The sequence below is a fragment of the Drosophila arizonae genome, chromosome 2 (genome assembly GCF_054131065.1).
Source record: "Drosophila arizonae isolate 15081-1271.41 chromosome 2, UAZ_ARI_1.0, whole genome shotgun sequence".
NCBI classification, from domain to species: domain Eukaryota; kingdom Metazoa; phylum Arthropoda; class Insecta; order Diptera; family Drosophilidae; genus Drosophila; species Drosophila arizonae.
In genome coordinates, this window is record NC_142922.1 from 8771800 (window position 1) to 8788310 (window position 16511).

At 39.2% G+C, this 16511-nt stretch overlaps 1 protein-coding gene across 3 annotated transcripts; it reads right to left on the reverse strand.

Moving 5' to 3' along the window:
* Positions 1–10547: 10547 nt before the first annotated feature.
* Positions 10548–15744, reverse strand: Cnx99A (Calnexin 99A). Of its 3 annotated transcripts, none has more exons than XM_018013609.2 (10): positions 15612–15744; positions 15213–15540; positions 13949–14284; positions 13726–13797; positions 13494–13627; positions 12474–13062; positions 12275–12415; positions 11806–11934; positions 11482–11721; positions 10548–11358 (listed from the first exon to the last, which is right to left on the reverse strand). In XM_018013609.2, the coding sequence occupies exons 2-10, from the start codon at positions 15366–15368 to the stop codon at positions 11311–11313; spliced, it is 1845 nt and encodes a 614-aa protein (XP_017869098.1). In that variant the 5' UTR covers positions 15369–15540; positions 15612–15744; the 3' UTR covers positions 10548–11310. The 3 variants fall into 3 exon arrangements, with proteins under 3 accessions (XP_017869098.1, XP_017869107.1, XP_089322046.1); XM_018013618.2 differs by lacking the exon at positions 11806–11934 and adding an exon at positions 12057–12182; XM_089465920.1 differs by having other exon boundaries at positions 15629–15651.
* Positions 15745–16511: the final 767 nt, after the last annotated feature.

Below are 16511 nucleotides of genomic sequence, written 5' to 3' on the forward strand. Positions count from 1 at the left end.
CTCCCAATGAGGCGCTAAGCAAACAACAGGAATGAGCCTGCCAGGATAACAAAACAACTCAGCAATATATACACACACACGCACATATGTGAGCCATATGAGCCATGCAGTTGCTTGCGTGCGTGACCGTTACAAACGATCGAACCGCTTGCTATGACTCAGCGGTGCTATATGAAGCATTATCGGGCGATATAGCGCCCGAATCGTGGGCGCGCGCGTCAGTTGGTCTGCGCAAAGCTAACCCTTAAATGGCAGCCGGCTGCAATTTGCCCGCCCTCGCCACATCGCCAGATCGGGCTAAAAGCCACCCTGTTCTAGTTAAAACAAGGAGGAGGCGTTTGATGTCTAAAGGCTGCAAGACTTCACGTTACCCTGTTCTGAATTGAAATTCCATGTTGTATAGTTGTGCTTATATATTTATTATATGCATACACTGTACAGCATTAAAAAAAAAAACTATATACATATATATATATATATATATATATATATATATATATATATATATATATATATATATATATATATATATATAAAGATCAAATTTGTATAATATTTCTAGAATTTTTCTTAGAAGAAATTTGTTTATAATTTTAAATAAATTTTCTTTATAGCTTCAATTCATTGTTAACTAAAGTTTTTTTTTAAATACATATATATATATAATTATATTGAAATATAAATATATATCGATAATAATCGACTAAAATATATATGAAAAAGTTATGCACTTTAAAAAAAAAAATATGATTCATGTGATTCTAACTAAAATCATTATACAGAAATCTATATTTCTAGCTAAATTTGTAGCCCTTTCTAAATAAATTAATTGTATATAATAGTCTGCGCATACAATTATTTGTTTTTGCAAATAAATTAATTTATATATTTGTCAATCAGATATCATATGAATTTGTATTAAAATTATCAATTACGAATTGGCCTAATTGACTCTATGACGTCTTCTTCTATAATAGCGAACTTTCCAACTGCTCTCTATCCCATGTTGATAATGCAGGGTATTACAGAATGAATAAGCAGCTAATGTCGCGCCCACATGACTAAAACCAAGCCACCTTTTTGGGCGCAGTTAAAATGGTTGTTGTTGTTGTTGCTGTTATCCTTGGTATATTTATGTTTAATTGTTATGCTGATGTGTTGGCACGAGCCATGCGCGCTGGCGCATATGTCGCTCGAGGTCCTGGCTCGACACCAGCTCCTTGGGCCAATGTCATTGACTGCTGCACGTTTTGGCGCCCAATTTGTAATGCTGCTGCCGCTGCTGCTGCTGCTGCTGCTGGAAAAACTCACAAGGGTTGCGCATGCGCTGTACTGGTCAAATGTCGCTAGGGAAAACTGTTAGTTCTGCCACCACCACCACCAACACTAGGCAGCAGCAGCAGCAACGCCGCCACCACCACCGCCATCAGCGAACCGCGACCAAATTATGCTGAAGTTGACGCAGCGCTTGACTGACTTCGCCTTCAACTTCAACGGCGACTTCAACTTCGACTTCACCTTCGACTTCAGCCTCGGCTGCCTCCGCTCGCAAACAGCACGCGCTCAGGAACCACTTCCTCATCGCAGCATTTCCTCAACTCGCTCGCCCAAATAGTAATGAGTCGGCGGTGTCAGGTGCATGCATGTAACATTTCGAATGACCCGACCGCGACCCCAAGTCCAAAACAGAATGAACAGAAAATAAACAACCAAGAAGGTCGAGAGCGAGTGTAAACGACTGCAGCTATACTTGTTCGATAAGTTCAACATGATTGAGGGCAGGATATATAGAAATTAGAACTGAGATAGATTGATTCCTTAGATTATTCTATTATAATTAAGATTATTCCGATTGGATATTCCTTTTACTAAAATATTATATATTATTTGATTGAAACTCTTAATGAAGTGAAGATTAGTTAAGTATCTATTATATATCTCTATATAAGGAACTGGCTTCATATCTATATGCCTACCGTGGGAGATTAGTTTTTGGTCTCTACTATAATATCTATTATTGTATTTGATCGATCTCTATTAGGGATCTTTCTTAGATTTCAATGCCAATCTAATCATAAAATTTCTGGGCTACACTACAGTATTGTATATAAACTTCAGTAACTAGCCCAAACTCTCAATGCTCTAACAACTTATAAGAGTGCACAAAACCCATATGCTCTACCTATTCACACAACGAGCGAGGATGAGAATTTACCCTAGAAACGCATTTTCTTTTGCTCGCGTAATTACAGCGACCAAGTTGGAAGTTTTTCATTCTTTCGAGCGGTGCTCATTAGACCAAAGCATTTTCATGGCTCATAGCTGAGTGTGTGTGTGTGAGTGTGCGTGTGTGATAACAACTCGCGCACGAGCTATGATGGGACTGTGTTTGTGTCCTTATGCCTAGCCCATTTCGTTGTAATAATTTGAAATTTTGATCAGGTGTTCCTTTTAGTTTGTTTTTTGTGGCTTTCTTTCGTGTGCTGCTTCTTTCTTATTTTCTGCTGCTGCACAATTGTCGCATTTGTTGTCCAGCCTGGGCGGGTTCAAAGGGGAACTATGAGCGTTAAGAATCGCCGAACCGTATAACACATCAGACCTGGCCCAGTGCATGTGGGCAGCAAAAGCGCGCGGCTTTTTCTGTTCCCCTTGTCGCGATCGAGCCACTTGGCACTTGAACCGTGTCATGCGGATTTCTATACTCTGGAGAGAGAGAGAGAGAGAGAGAGAGAGAGAGGGAGAGAGCGTGAGGCAGAGAGAGAGAGAGAGAGAGAGAGAAGGAGACCCTTGAACTGTTTCTATTACGACATTATTTTGTATGGCCAACTGTGAAGTTTGATTTGCCCGCAAAACCTTTAAAACAGGTGTGTGCTGCAGCCATGAATGCAAAATGGTAGCCAAACAACATATAGCCAAATATGAACTGGCTTATTTACTCAAGCAATAAATTGCCAAATAAGAAAACATGTTCTAGTAAATTCCTTATACTTTTTGAAATCTGTAAAAGCTGTTGACACTTTTTTTAGTTTGGCAATGGGAATGACTTAATCGTTTCATATCTGACATTTTCACAATGGTGTTTAATCAGGTTATTATATAGGATAACAGAAATTGGAATTCAATCTATTGGAATCACCCTATCACATAAGAAATGAAGAATTAAAACAAAGAATTATACCTTAATATACGAAATTACTTATATATATAATCTTAATATGTTTTTAATAGATCATCAAGGCATTGGTAAAATCATTCAACTAAGAATACCTTATAAACGTGCTGAGGATAGTAACCTTCTATATTCTATTAACGAAGCAGTTCACTCTCATTGTCACAAAGCTTCATTTAATTACCTCAGATTATAATCCTACATACTTATTATAGAGTTACGCCAACTCGCCTCAATACTTTTGTCGTAGGAAGCTCTACAAGTGTACTTGTTCACTTGATTTCCTGTTGGCTGTGACAGAACTCTCGCAGCTTCGAGTCTGGCTCGCCCACTCGTTGGCTGTAGGAAACTGGCGCTCCTAGTTACAGTCTTGCCTGGCAACACGCCAACTCTCTGAGCAGTGGGGACTATTGAGCAATTGTCGGACTCGCCTTTGAGTTACATTTATGGTTAAATTTATGGAGAATACATTTCGAGAGCTAATGATGCCACAGATCAAAGCCAATTTTGGAGGAGGGAGAAGCTCTGAGCAGCCCACGTAAGAGTCACGCAAGAGCTGAGGATAAGGATGCGACTGTGATATTAAAGGTTCAAGTTGAGGTTGAGCTTCGGTTGGGGTTTGAGTTTGAGCTCGAGCGTGAGTCGTGCCGTGCCCAGTTTCGTGCACGTGTATTGTTTGTATACACTTTAAGAAATACTTTGTTGAATGTCAATCAATTGTAAAGATTATTGTATTGAATTTGGTCAAACTCGTTGTCATTCTAGCTAGTGTGTTCGTACATGTTTATATTAAGTTATTAAGTAAAAAGCCAGCAGATGGAAATTGTTAAAGTACGATAAGAAGAATATTTTCTCAAGTGTAAATATTCTTAATCAATTTTTGACTGGGACCCTGCTAAAGCGTGGAGCACACGTACAATATAATGATAATTCTGTTGATAATGGGAAACACTGCAGAAGATTGCCAAAAGAATTACCAGAAATTTAAAAAAACTTAGCACAAGGAAAAGAATAAATTGGAAAGAGAAGAAAACAAAAGGAAAGAATATTTCGAGCATGCAAATTGCTTATGAAGCGCCGTAATTTTCCGCTGGCTTCTTAGTTTATAAGGCTGAGACTGAAACTGATCCGCTTAACCAGATGCGACTTTCTAGACAAAAGACTTGATTCACTGTCCGGAAAGTGCATTAAAAAAACGAGAGCAGAAGAAGAGCGCTGACCACTAGGCGAGGTTAACAAAAGGCAGCGGCTCAAGTGCCGCTAAATATTCAAAAGGTTAACCGTACCGGACACCGGGGGCAAGGCATAAAGTAAACAAGGCGGAGACAATGAACTGGACACTGGTCGAGTCGCTGCAGTGCGATCTGAGAATCTAACGATCCAGGGATTCTAATGCAATTAAAAATTCTTTTTATATCTGTTTTTTATATCTCGTGCATTATAAGTCAAATGCGAATCAGGTCGAGTGTTTGTTTAGTTGCGGTCAGTTGGCTCTGGTCAAAGGGATCTATATCTCTCTCGCTCTCTCTCTCTCTCTTGCTGTGGATCCGGTTACTTATGTAACTCTTTGCGTAAGCGATCCTCGGGGTCAAGCCGGCAGGGGAGGAAATCGTGTTAGGCCATCGAAATTGTTGAAATTAAGCGTTAAATGGAAAAACAAAAGCTTAATCTTTAAGAACAAGGCAATCAAAAGCCAAACTAAAAAGCCGCGCACAAAGCAATTTTAATTAGGGTCACTTATGTGCAATAAGGGTTGCATTTGATAGTGGGCTAGCAATCGTTGTTGTTGCTGCAGTTGTTGCGTTTAGGGTGGACCTGCGCCAGCGGTCAACGGCGCATTTCGAAACTAGTTTGTAGCTTTTTAACTAAGCATACCCTGTAGGGATAGGCAAATGCTATAAAGGAGGTATAATGATTGAATGGAAATGTATGAAACTGATATATGTACATATATAGGCAACTTTAATACAACATCTATAGTCTAGTCCATATAACTCCATCAGTTTGTATGCTCTACTTTAATCAACTTTATTATCTTTTTTCGCGGAAATGACCATAACATACTGAACCAGGGGTCTTAAACAGGGTATTTTTAAGTCAACCACTTTGGCCTGATTCTCGAGTGTAATTTTTCTGGTATATTCTGTGCATTTTTGACGCTGCTCGCGTAATGAGGATAGACGATTTACAATAAAAATCATAATGTTTTTACACCACCCGATTGCGGGTTATTGTTTGGCATTTGCAACTGGCCAAGGATATTAATGACCAGCACATTGTTCTTATCCTTGGCTAGGCAACGCAGGGAAGGGAACGGTTGGCCCAAGATGCGGGGATTCTATGCTAGCTGACATCTTTGAAATACTTGAATATTGGCAAAGCTTACCAAGTAGCGCAGCCGTGTGTCATGTTGAGCATTTTTGTAAATGATTATTAAATTAAATTGATTTAAATTTATGGTTTCAAAAAGCGGCAAGATTGTGCATGTTGGTTTTATAGATACGTTTTTATAAATATGAGAAGCACTGCCTATAGTTTGAATGCAATTGCTAACAGCTTTTTCATAACACTGGGTGTGAAGCTTGACTAAAGCGGTAATGTTCTATGAAATAAGCTGATTCGTCATATTTAATGGCCTGTCAAACTTTCGATGTTTGTCCATTCGTTTCGTTCTTTTTCGATTTGAGAGTCAATTTCTTTAATTTCGTTGTGCACAGTGTAAGGTTTCGTTAGATGTGGAGCTATTTAGTATGGTGCGTAAATCAGTTTAGTGGTAGATACATTCGCTAGATGAGCAAGTCTCCATTTCGTTCAGTTAGTTGAGACATCAACCTAGGTTTTATACAATAAGCTTTTGTCCGCTATTAGTGAGTTCATAAAAATAAGCTTTTGTCAGCGAGCAAATATATGATATTCAGCTTTTGACTGATACTTGAAGGTTCCGTTAATATTCAAATTTAGTTTAAATAAATGAATGATGTTTTTTTGGTTAAACAGTTTTGCAAGCCTTTATTAAATGTTTCTTTGATCTTAAACATAAAGAATATGACTGTGGAATTATAAAAATAATTAGATTACTGATATATAAATAAATACCTAATAAGAAAAATAATTTAGCTTAAGCTTAATTTGATTAGCAGAATATAATAAATTTATACAATTTTATTTGTTCTTTTTACTAGTTATACAAGTGGTAAATATGTCAAAAGGTTGATTTGAATTGCTGTTAGTAGTTATTGTTGTTCAAATTTTATAAAAGTTTATCTTGGTTCATAGACTTTCCAAGAATTTAATACTCCTTTCTAAAAGGTCAGAATTGATTCAAAGTAAATAGAATTTAATACATAATTACTTGCCATGCAGTATGTATAAATATTTTGCCTTTGTCTCTTGTTTATTGCAAGTGCTTAAATTCCGGAAACTTGAAGCATTGCCGGGCGAATAAAATTGAAGCATTAGCCGAGCAACTGAAATCGAGCTGACATTCATAGACAGTAAAGTATCATTAGAATATTCCATTCAATCAAGCTTTCGCTGCTGCGAAGTGTGTGGGTTAATTGAGTTTGAAGCGAAAAGACATTCATTAGGCAGGTTCAAATATGCAAATCTGTTTATGAATCGAATGGCATTTGCATTGACATCGGATCCTTCGAGGACTCAATTTCATGTCCGGGCGCCAAAATCCAATTCATTCGAGTGAAAAATGGTTATTGCAAAACATGGAAAGTGTGGGTCGGGGCTGGGTTGGTGGAGGGCGGGGATCATAAGACGATTATCGTGGCACGAAATCAATGAAAATAATATTGAAGTCAAATAAATTGTGTGCACTGAGAGCTATTAGAGCTGCATAGTTGAAAACCAATTTATTTATATGATTTTTTATCTCCAATCTATAATCTGTAATCTTTATGATGAAATCGAGCCGCAATTAATGGGCTGCTCGTGTCTGCTGGTAGTTGCCCAAATGCACAATTTAATTGCACGGAATTCGCTAAGAGCGCTTGGTAGATGGTCTTGACGGCGAGCGGTTTGGGGTCTCTAGAGCCAAATTGCAACCCTTGCGAGCAACCGACCCCAAAAGCTGTCAACTCTGGCGAGGAAGGGACTGCAATAACATTACATATGGCTTGGTACTTTTGCTTACGCATCGATTGGCCCGGAGACGGAACCGGGAGCGGGCACATCAGCACATCAGAAGCTGCTGCAATAAGTCCGACTGCCGGCTCCCAATGGGGGGACTTGACCCCACTACTGCAACTACCCCTCGAGTTGAACAAATTCTACTTTAAGCGCTCACTCGGAAGCCCGCCGTTTATGAAATCTTTTGATGGGCTGTATTCTGTGGTGGGTGGGGCAGTCCAGGGCTGGCCTGGGCAGGGGTAGTCTGCGTGTGCCTATTGTCTGCTTGAAGGGTTCAAAGTTGTTTTTGACAACAGCAGAAAACAAAAAAAATGTATTTTTATTAAAATTATAATGCTTACGCATAGCAAAAAGTAAATGTGGTTTGCCAACCCGCTGGACACCACCCGTCAGACGCACTGTGGCTGCAATCACATGGCGTTGCCGCCCTTTAGCTGGTTCACTAGCCCCTTTTCGAAAGGGTATTCCAGCTTTGTCATGTAATATGCTCATAAGCTGAAATAATGTTATACTTAGTTTTGGTTTATTTTAAGAAGAATAATACAGGGTTAAACAGAAAATTTTTTTTTAATATTTTATAATATGTGCCTCTGTTTTTAAAAATATCGAAAAGAGTATCTAGTATTCCCTAAGTTAAAGCTGAAGTTTTCTGTTATTTTTCTGTCTATCTATGAATTACGAGCAGCTGAGCGCATTTCCCGCTCTTAAGTTTTGTTGTTTTTGCTATGTTATTTGGCCATGTTTTTATACCCTGAACCCATTGAAAATGGGAAATCAGGGTATAATGGTTTTGTGAAAAAGTATGTAACGGGCAGAAGGAGGCGTGGCAGACCCCACAAAGTATATATATTCTTGATCAGCGTGACGAGCTGAGTCGATATAGCCCTGTCCGTCTGTCCGTCCGTCCGTATGAGTGCGTCGATCTCAGAAGTTATAAGAGCTAGAGAGCTGAAATTTGGCATGCATACTCGTGTGTACCATACGCAGTACGAGTTTGCTTTATTTTTTCGATAAATCGTCCGATAACTTTTTTATCGAGAATAATCGAAAAATTGATTTTGTTTTTTTAGCCTAATTTGAGCATTTTTAGACCTGGAGTCTTCAAATTTGTGTTGTATATAAAGTTAATAGATACAAAGATTTTGTAATTTACAGATTTTGGATACCACGCCCCCTTCGCCCCCAATTTGTAAAAAACGCATTTCAAGTAGTAGAGACTTGTGCTTTGGAATGTACACACATATTTACCATATGATTACACTCTGAAAGTTTCATTAAGATCATATGTTTACAAAAGAAATTATTCGACAAATAAATTCTCATAATATTGCCCACACTGCAGCGCAGCCCAAGCGCAGTCGCTGCTTACTGCGCAGTTAGCAGAGCGCGTGCTTATAAGTGCATGTGTATGTATGTGTGCATAAAAGAAGTGCAGAATGATTAGAATATATGCTTAGAGGGTTCAGGGTATCTCCTAGTCGAGCAGTCTCGACTGGAGCTTTCTTACTTGTTTTTAATATGCAACGGGAGCAGTTCTAGCCGCAGTCAGCACAAAAATGTTAATCCTTTTAAGTGCGTCGATATCGCTCCAGACATCAGTTAACCCCTCAGCCCACGCAACGCATTTAATCTTTTGTGACCAAAAAGGTCGACGGGTTGATTCCAGACACAATTCGAATCGCAGCACATCTGTTGGCGGGCATAAATCTAATTTGAATAGAAAGTATTTGCCAATTTCCATATATGCATGCACATGTGTGCGTGCGTGTGTGTGTGTGTGCATTAGCTTTGGGGCTGTCATAACAATTTCATTAACAATCGTGCCTTTCAGGCCCAGGCCAAAGTCAGGGAGCCACAGGGAGAGTCTAGCCTGGCATGTTTATGGACGCAGGAAATTGAATTAAATCTAGCGAAAGGCGACAAAGATATTTATATTTGTTTAGGACTTGCAACAACTTTGCGGCAAAGTTAAAATGTCTAAAGTTAAAGGCTTAAATAGCAAAATAAACATAGACTCTGTAAAAACTCGAAATCAGTCAAAGTTCTCAAGATTTCAATCGTGTTATATGTATTTCGTGTTTAATATGTTCTGATTCACTTTAAATAGAAAACATGACAAAAATATGAATGGATAGAAATAGAATTCTTTAAGACTTACTATTTATCAAAACTTAGTTTTAACTTTTCTTTCAAGCCGTCAATATGACAATCTCTTTGTTTGTTGTGTATTAAAATTAGAGATATGGAAAAGTTCGTATAAACAAAATTATTATTATTCTTCTTAGTATTCTTATTGAATACTCATGCTTCAGAGAGTGGAAAATTATATCTATCTAGTTTTCCGTTTGAGTTAAAACTGAAAATGTAAGGAAAATAACTGCTCAAAGTGTAATGATAGATAATATATAATAAGAGCAGAAATCTTGGCGGGGAGGGGTTTCTATCTGCAATTGTTCCCATCAGTTTACCAACTAAATTTCTAGATTAAATGCAAAAGACGAATATTTAGTTCATAACTTCAATTTAATATATGATGCAAATATATATTATATATCAGGCAATATACTAATACATATTACATTAATATTATTATATATGACCGTAATGCTATTGCGTCTAATTTCCATATTAGTTCAAAGCTGGTTTAGCCTACGAATCGCAGTCTATAAATGGAAAACGTTTTCATTATCAAAACTGACTAAGTTTATGCCCATATATAAACAGTTATAGGCTGTGGGCCAAGGTTCTAATCCGCAATCGAGTGTTTCATTTCCTGCAGGCACTCAATAATTCATTTGACCAATTGGCGAGCTTTGTGCCAAATGGTTGGAGTCCATCACATTTTAATAATCTAGATGACCAAATGTTTTGCCTCCTTTATTTTGTGGGTAAATGTCTAAAAACCGCAAAATATGCGACGCTGTCTGCGCTGCGGTGGTTGTCGCTGCACGCACCACCAAGCATAAATCCAATTGGAAGCCGATTTACTGTGGGGCGGCGGCTGCTGCCCACAAAAATGTTCAATCAGCATTTACAAGGGCTTGACATTTAAATTAACACTGGACTGGACCGGGCCACTCATTTGGTGGTGGAAAAAAGGATATGCAGGATTTTGGTGGACTGTATGCAAACGTCAGTTGGTTAGTCCTTCCGGGTTGCTGCCGGCCGTCGGTTGTTGTTGTTATTGTTGGCGTTGCTCGTGTAGTAAATACTTATTTATTGATATAAATGTATCCAGTTGGTTTTGACATTCAGTTTTATTTTCGCTGTAAATTTTCATTATTATAAATGAAAAAGGAAATTTATTTTAACTCTGAGTATAACTAGCGTATTCATAAAATTTCGTTTAAATTACATAATATTAAACTAGATATTTTCCCTTTGCTCTCTCTCTCTCTCTTTTACTTGCTTTGCTACCCTCTCTCTCATGTTATATTTGCATTTGGAGTTTCCTTTTGACTGCATTCTTATTGGTTTCATTTATCTTTGATTCCCTCATTTGTCTAGTTATAGTTTGTTGTTGTTGTTGTTGTTTTTAGTGTGTTTTACATAGGAAAGTGAGAATAAAACATGACATGTGAGACAGTATTGGGGGATAGGGTATAGTATATATGGAGAGTATACAAACAGAAATACAATGAATAATACAGAACGTGCCGTACGTATAAGATGACTAAACCAAACCACATAAAAACTAGTTCATTTAATTAACAGCTGCATGCGAACTATGGAGTTACCAACAATAGTTTTAGTTGGCCTTTGAGGTCTACCTATTCTCTGTATTCGTGGGTGTTTGTACGAGTTCTCAATGAATATGAGTGGAGTGCTAATTTAAAACTAAAACAGGCTGTGTTGTTTTTACTACTGCTGATGATGTTGTTGTTTGTTGTTGTTGTTGTTGTTACTGCCATTGCTGTGGTTGCAGTTCTTGTTTTTGGAATTAGTTTAAGTTTTCAAGTAAATATTGTAAATCCGAGACGTTTTGGATTGTCCCACGTCCTCTAATCCTTGCGCACGGTACGCTTGCGCGTAGATTTCGTGGTGTTTTCCTGTAAAGAAAGTGAATGACCATTAGATAATCTTCAGACTCTCCTAATTGAAGTTCACTTCAATTTAAAGTGTTTTAAATTTTCAGAAACTCGAAAACATTTAAATATCTATTTCATAGCTACCTCAGTCTGTGTGGGCTCTTCATCTTTCTGGTTGAGCTGCTCTTTATTATCTAAATCAGACTTTTTAATCTTTTTGGGGCTGGCAGAAATGTCTGTCTTGCTGCCACCAGTCGCCAGCGCTGGTGCCGCATCAGCGTCCTCTTCGCTCTCGTTCTCATCAGCAGCGCCATCCTGCTCATCGTCGGGCTGCGGCTCATCCGTCTTTTTAGCCTGAGCAGCCGCAGCATTGGCCGCCGAATCCTATTGGGTTACAAGCGATTGATATTAAAAATAGAGCTCCAGAATTGAATTCAGTTAATTTAAGCTTTAGGCTAGCTACATTACCTGACTCTTAGCTTTGCCAAATCTACAGTAGATGCCGATGACAATCACTGAGATGAATACGACCAGGCCAATAGCCCAGGCCGTGGGATAGGCCTTAGTTAGCTCAACTACCTTGTTGACCAATGAGTCCTACAAAATGAGATGAGCAAATAGCAATAAGGGTGCAATGTGCAAAGGCAATGGCAATAGGCGAGTGTGTTTGTGTGTGTGTAGCTCTATATCTTATGCATCTAATATATTCGAAACGTGACCTCTTTGGACCGTCGATACAAATAGAAGATATAGCAGCTGGCGGGTATCAGCAGATATAGAAAGTATAATGCCCACCAGCCGGGCTTATAGTTCATATGGCGCATCATTCGATGCCACAAAGTTTTCTTTTAAAGTTGAGCATTAGGAAATTAGTATTAAATAGTTTTCTTTTCCTTTTATGTTAATTGTTTGTGAGTGAGCGTGGCAGTCAACTTACCGATTCCCGATCAATGTAGCGACGCTTGATGTCAAAGCTACTGGCGGCAAACTCACGAGCCACATCCACGTCGTCCGTTATGATAAGGTTATCAAACAGTATTTCATTGGACATGGACCACAACTCCAGGCCAACAGCGCTCTGAAAAAGTAAATATATAGTAGCAAGTTTTGATTTTGCAGCCATCCCCACTGCTTACAATTGGCGTCATTTTGAATGGCATAAGATCCTCGAAGAAATCAGGATTGGGTATCTTGCGTGGCGCCCATTTGCCCTGGTAGTTGGGATTCTCGATCATGGGTGCGCGCCATTTGCCCTTGTATTCTGGGTTTGGAATCAGTGGTGCCTTCCATTTGCCGCAACCCGGTGCCTTTTCACAAGCAGGATTATCCACGAGCGGCGCCTCCCATTCGCCATCGATTTCCGTGTCCCAGTCATCGGGCTTAGTAGCAGTTGGATCGGGTATCATATCGGGCTCATCATCCAACCAGCCATTCGGCTTGGTGGCGCTGGTATCGGGTATCTGTGGCAATGCATCGTCATTCCAATCATCGGGCTTTTGTGCCGTAGGATCAGGTATTTTCTCGCGCTCATCCCAATCAGCTGGCTTCTGGTCAGTGGGATCGTCGATCTCTGCAGGCGGATTCACTGGCGGCTTGAAGTCGGTCAGAAGAGAGCCCTCGTTAATGATCTTGTGATCAACGCGTATCTCAAAGGTGTTGTCCGGTCGCACAACCAGCTGGTACAAATGTGGCAGCTTGTCCTTGAAGGGCTCCTCCAAACGGTTCCTAAAGTAAATCAAAATAGCGAAAAGAAAATGGGCTTTTAAGTAATTAGCTTATGTTTCTCGACTGTTTCTTTAGGAACTAACTTTATAGCATTTAATTGATATTGTAAAAGATGAATCGAATGGTAATATAAAAATATGTATGTCCTAACTTTAGCGATTTTTCATGCATCAATTTTGAATTAAGAGCGACAAACGAGCCCTTTGCCCGACTATAACAAGTGAATGAACTGAATCAGCGGCAGCTGTTGCACATGGGGCTAATCTATGTAAATAAATAAGTATATAAATGTCCATAGATAGATGCGCGGGCTAATCTGCACAGCATACAAAATAAAGTAGCAAACGATGGTTGCACGCGGGTTCTCTCTATCTCTATCTCTGTATATGTGTGTGTGTGTGTGATTGAGTCGCATATGTGGGTCCACTTACTTTGGTTTGTTACAGTGCTTCTCGGTTATGGTGCCGTTAATTGGATTTACGTGACGGAATATGAAGTGCATTTTCACATCGTTTCCACACTTGTCCGGTCCAAACATGATGGTGTAGGGTGTTTTGTCATTGAACTAAACAAAAACAGCGAATAGAAAACAGAAAGAAAACAAACAATAAGTAAACATGGAAATCGGAGCTAATTCATATTTCAATTGGGTCGGCGACTAACCATGGTAAGATCTTCGGTTTCCTTGCCTGACGACAGCAATTTTATGTACGAGCCACCACACTCTTGACCCTCCTGTGGAATACGAAATTGAAATTGGGTCGATTAGCTTATGCTATGTGGCTATTAATTGGATTAGTCAATCCATAAGCGACGGCTGATGCAATCCACCAATTCTTTGCAATGGCCAATTGGTGGCTGCCTGTTTAGTTGGCTATTGACCCACCTGCATTGTGACCTCATATTGCACCACCAGCGGTTTGTTCGATTTGAAGTCGAACGGTTTGTTAAGTGGCGCCGAAATGGCTGCGTGCTTGGCCTTTGACTTGAGCACCAGGCCCTTATCCTTGGGCCAGACAATGCGCAGAGGCGACTCCCAGTTCCAGATGCCATCGTATTTGGCTATTTCCTCGGCAATATCGTCTTTCTTGGCCTGTGACTTGATCCAGCGTTTGCGTGAGGCGTCAACATCATCGAAATGATCAGCAAAATGAAATTTCTTGGGTTCGATCACTGGACTCTCATAGACCAGCTCCTCGCCGGGAATATTGATTGGCTCCTCCTGTAGAAATGAGATAGATTGATAGGAAATGTTGTCAATGGGAGAGTTGCAATACGTTGAGCGTAATAGTAAATAATGATCTAGATAAACTAAAAATTGATTTGCTTTATTCCATATTCAGTTTCCCATGGTTTACATATGACAATCAGAAATGGGCGTGTACCACAAAGTCAGCAAAGTAAGCAACTTGATCAATCACAAGAGAATTAGTAAGGCAGCACAGTTGGAGATAAGCAAGAATATATACATATATATTGATAGGTCTAGAAGTTTTCCGTAGCAAACTCTGTGAACTTTAACTCCCAGAGACGGAGGCACGTGTGAAGTAAGATTCGCCTGTTGATGCTCATAGAGAGAAAATTACTACGCCCATATACCCTGTTCTAATCATTTTGCATGGGTACAGGGTACAACTGGGGGAAAAAAACCCACGCGGCTGACACACTTAATGTTTTATCGTAGCAGAGCGAGTCAGAGAGAGTGAAACACAGAGACCGAAGCTGAGACAGTGTGGCGAAAGGGGGGTCTTGCGTAAGTTTGTTGGCTTAGTATATATGTATGTATGTACGTATATGTATTTGTCTCTGTTTTTATGCATGTGTGCATGTTTGTATGTATGCAAGTGCAAATCGAAATATAGCGCGGGTCAGCGCTTTATACGGCGGTCACGCTTTTTCTCGCATACACTATTAACCCCTATAATGCTCCCCGTGTCATAAAATAGAACAAAATAGAACAACAACAACAATTAGAAGAGCCGCAGCAGCAACTGTTGTTGCTACTGACGTGTACTTTTGTGCGCCGGTGGCAACCGGCCACCAAAACATATACACACACACGCATGTTTTTAAGCATATATGTATGTATGTGTATATGCGTGTGTTGATGTATGTATGCTTCCATGACTTTTTTTTTTGGCTGGTCTCACCTGCACATCTTCCACTAGTCCGTCATCATCGAAGTCATCGATCTCAGGCTCAGCGGCGCCGGCTGATGAGGCAACGGACAGAAGACAGCATGCGGCGGCTATCAGCAGCAACGCCCGCGTTGCGCGGCGGCCCCGGCTAAAATTTAGCTGCTGCATTTTTCTTGGTTTTCAACCACCTCCTCTTCACGACGGTGAGAGCGTGCGTGTGTGTCTGTATGAAAGTATGTATGAGTGTGTTTGTGTGCTCTGGGTTAGCGGTTTTAGCACTCGTTAATCGCTTTGTGGCTGCTTGCGTTGCTTTTCAGCGTTTGCTACGTACTGCCGGGCGCTGTGGGGCAAAACGAAAAATGAAATCTAACGCGGCCAACTAATTTGTAATTAAGTTAAATTAAATTATACATTTTCACTGCGCCTACTGTGCTGTTGCTGCTGCTCGCTGTTTTGCTTCTTCATTCACTTTCAGCTCGGCTACAACTCTGATTACTTTTTGTGCCTAAAAAATACCTAAAGGGCGTTTTTTCTAGTGTTGTGCAGTGCGCATGTTTGCCATATTAATGACGTCACATATGGCGAGCTCTTGTTTGTTTGTGGCGGAGTATTTAAATTGTAACGTTAGAAACCATTTAACGTAATTTAAAAAAATCGCGTAACCTTGCCATGACTCTCTTTTAATAAAAATACTGTATGCAGCCTTATTTGTATGAATATATGCAACACAGATTCTATATGTAATTAATACATAATAAGCATGTAATTTAAAATATTAACTTTAAATGAAGTATGTAACAAGCTTAAAAACAAATTAATAAATAAAATAAAAACAAAATTTATAATTTGTTTTCTACAAAAAATTTACATTATTCTCATTTATTATGTAAGCTATACAAAATTAAGTATTAAGCAAATACGTATGTAAACAAACTTCTACTAAGTTAAGAAGCAAATGAAAATAAATATTTGTATATATATATTTTTTGAAACACACAATTTGATCAATTGGTTCCCTCTATTTAACTATACAGTGACTAATCAAAAACATGAAAGACACTTATATTCGCATTTTTTGCAATTATCTTAAAAGCTTACCAGCTCCATTAATGTTTCATGGTAAACTCGGGGCAAAACAAAAGTCTTCTATATATAAATATATGTATGTATATGTATATATAGGATGCACATAAAATGTTGCGCATTTGAGCATAAAATTATAATAAAAATTGCAGGCTTATATTTGGAACGAGCTGGCAGCAACGACTGGATGCAGCCCCGGCCCACCCACAACGCTCTTAGTTGGGGCTA

What these genes read in the sequence shown, in the direction of transcription:
- Cnx99A (XM_018013609.2), bottom strand. Translation starts at nt 15,368, where the DNA reads ATGCAGCAGCTAAATTTTAGCCGGGGCCGCCGCGCAACGCGGGCGTTG. An exon ending in GACTAGTGGAAGATGTGCAG is followed by an intron (nt 14,285 to 15,212) that starts GTGAGACCAGCC and finishes TCATTTCTACAG; the next exon opens with GAGGAGCCAATCAATATTCC. An exon ending in TTGGCAAAGCTAAGAGTCAG is followed by an intron (nt 11,722 to 11,805) that starts GTAATGTAGCTA and finishes GTAACCCAATAG; the next exon opens with GATTCGGCGGCCAATGCTGC.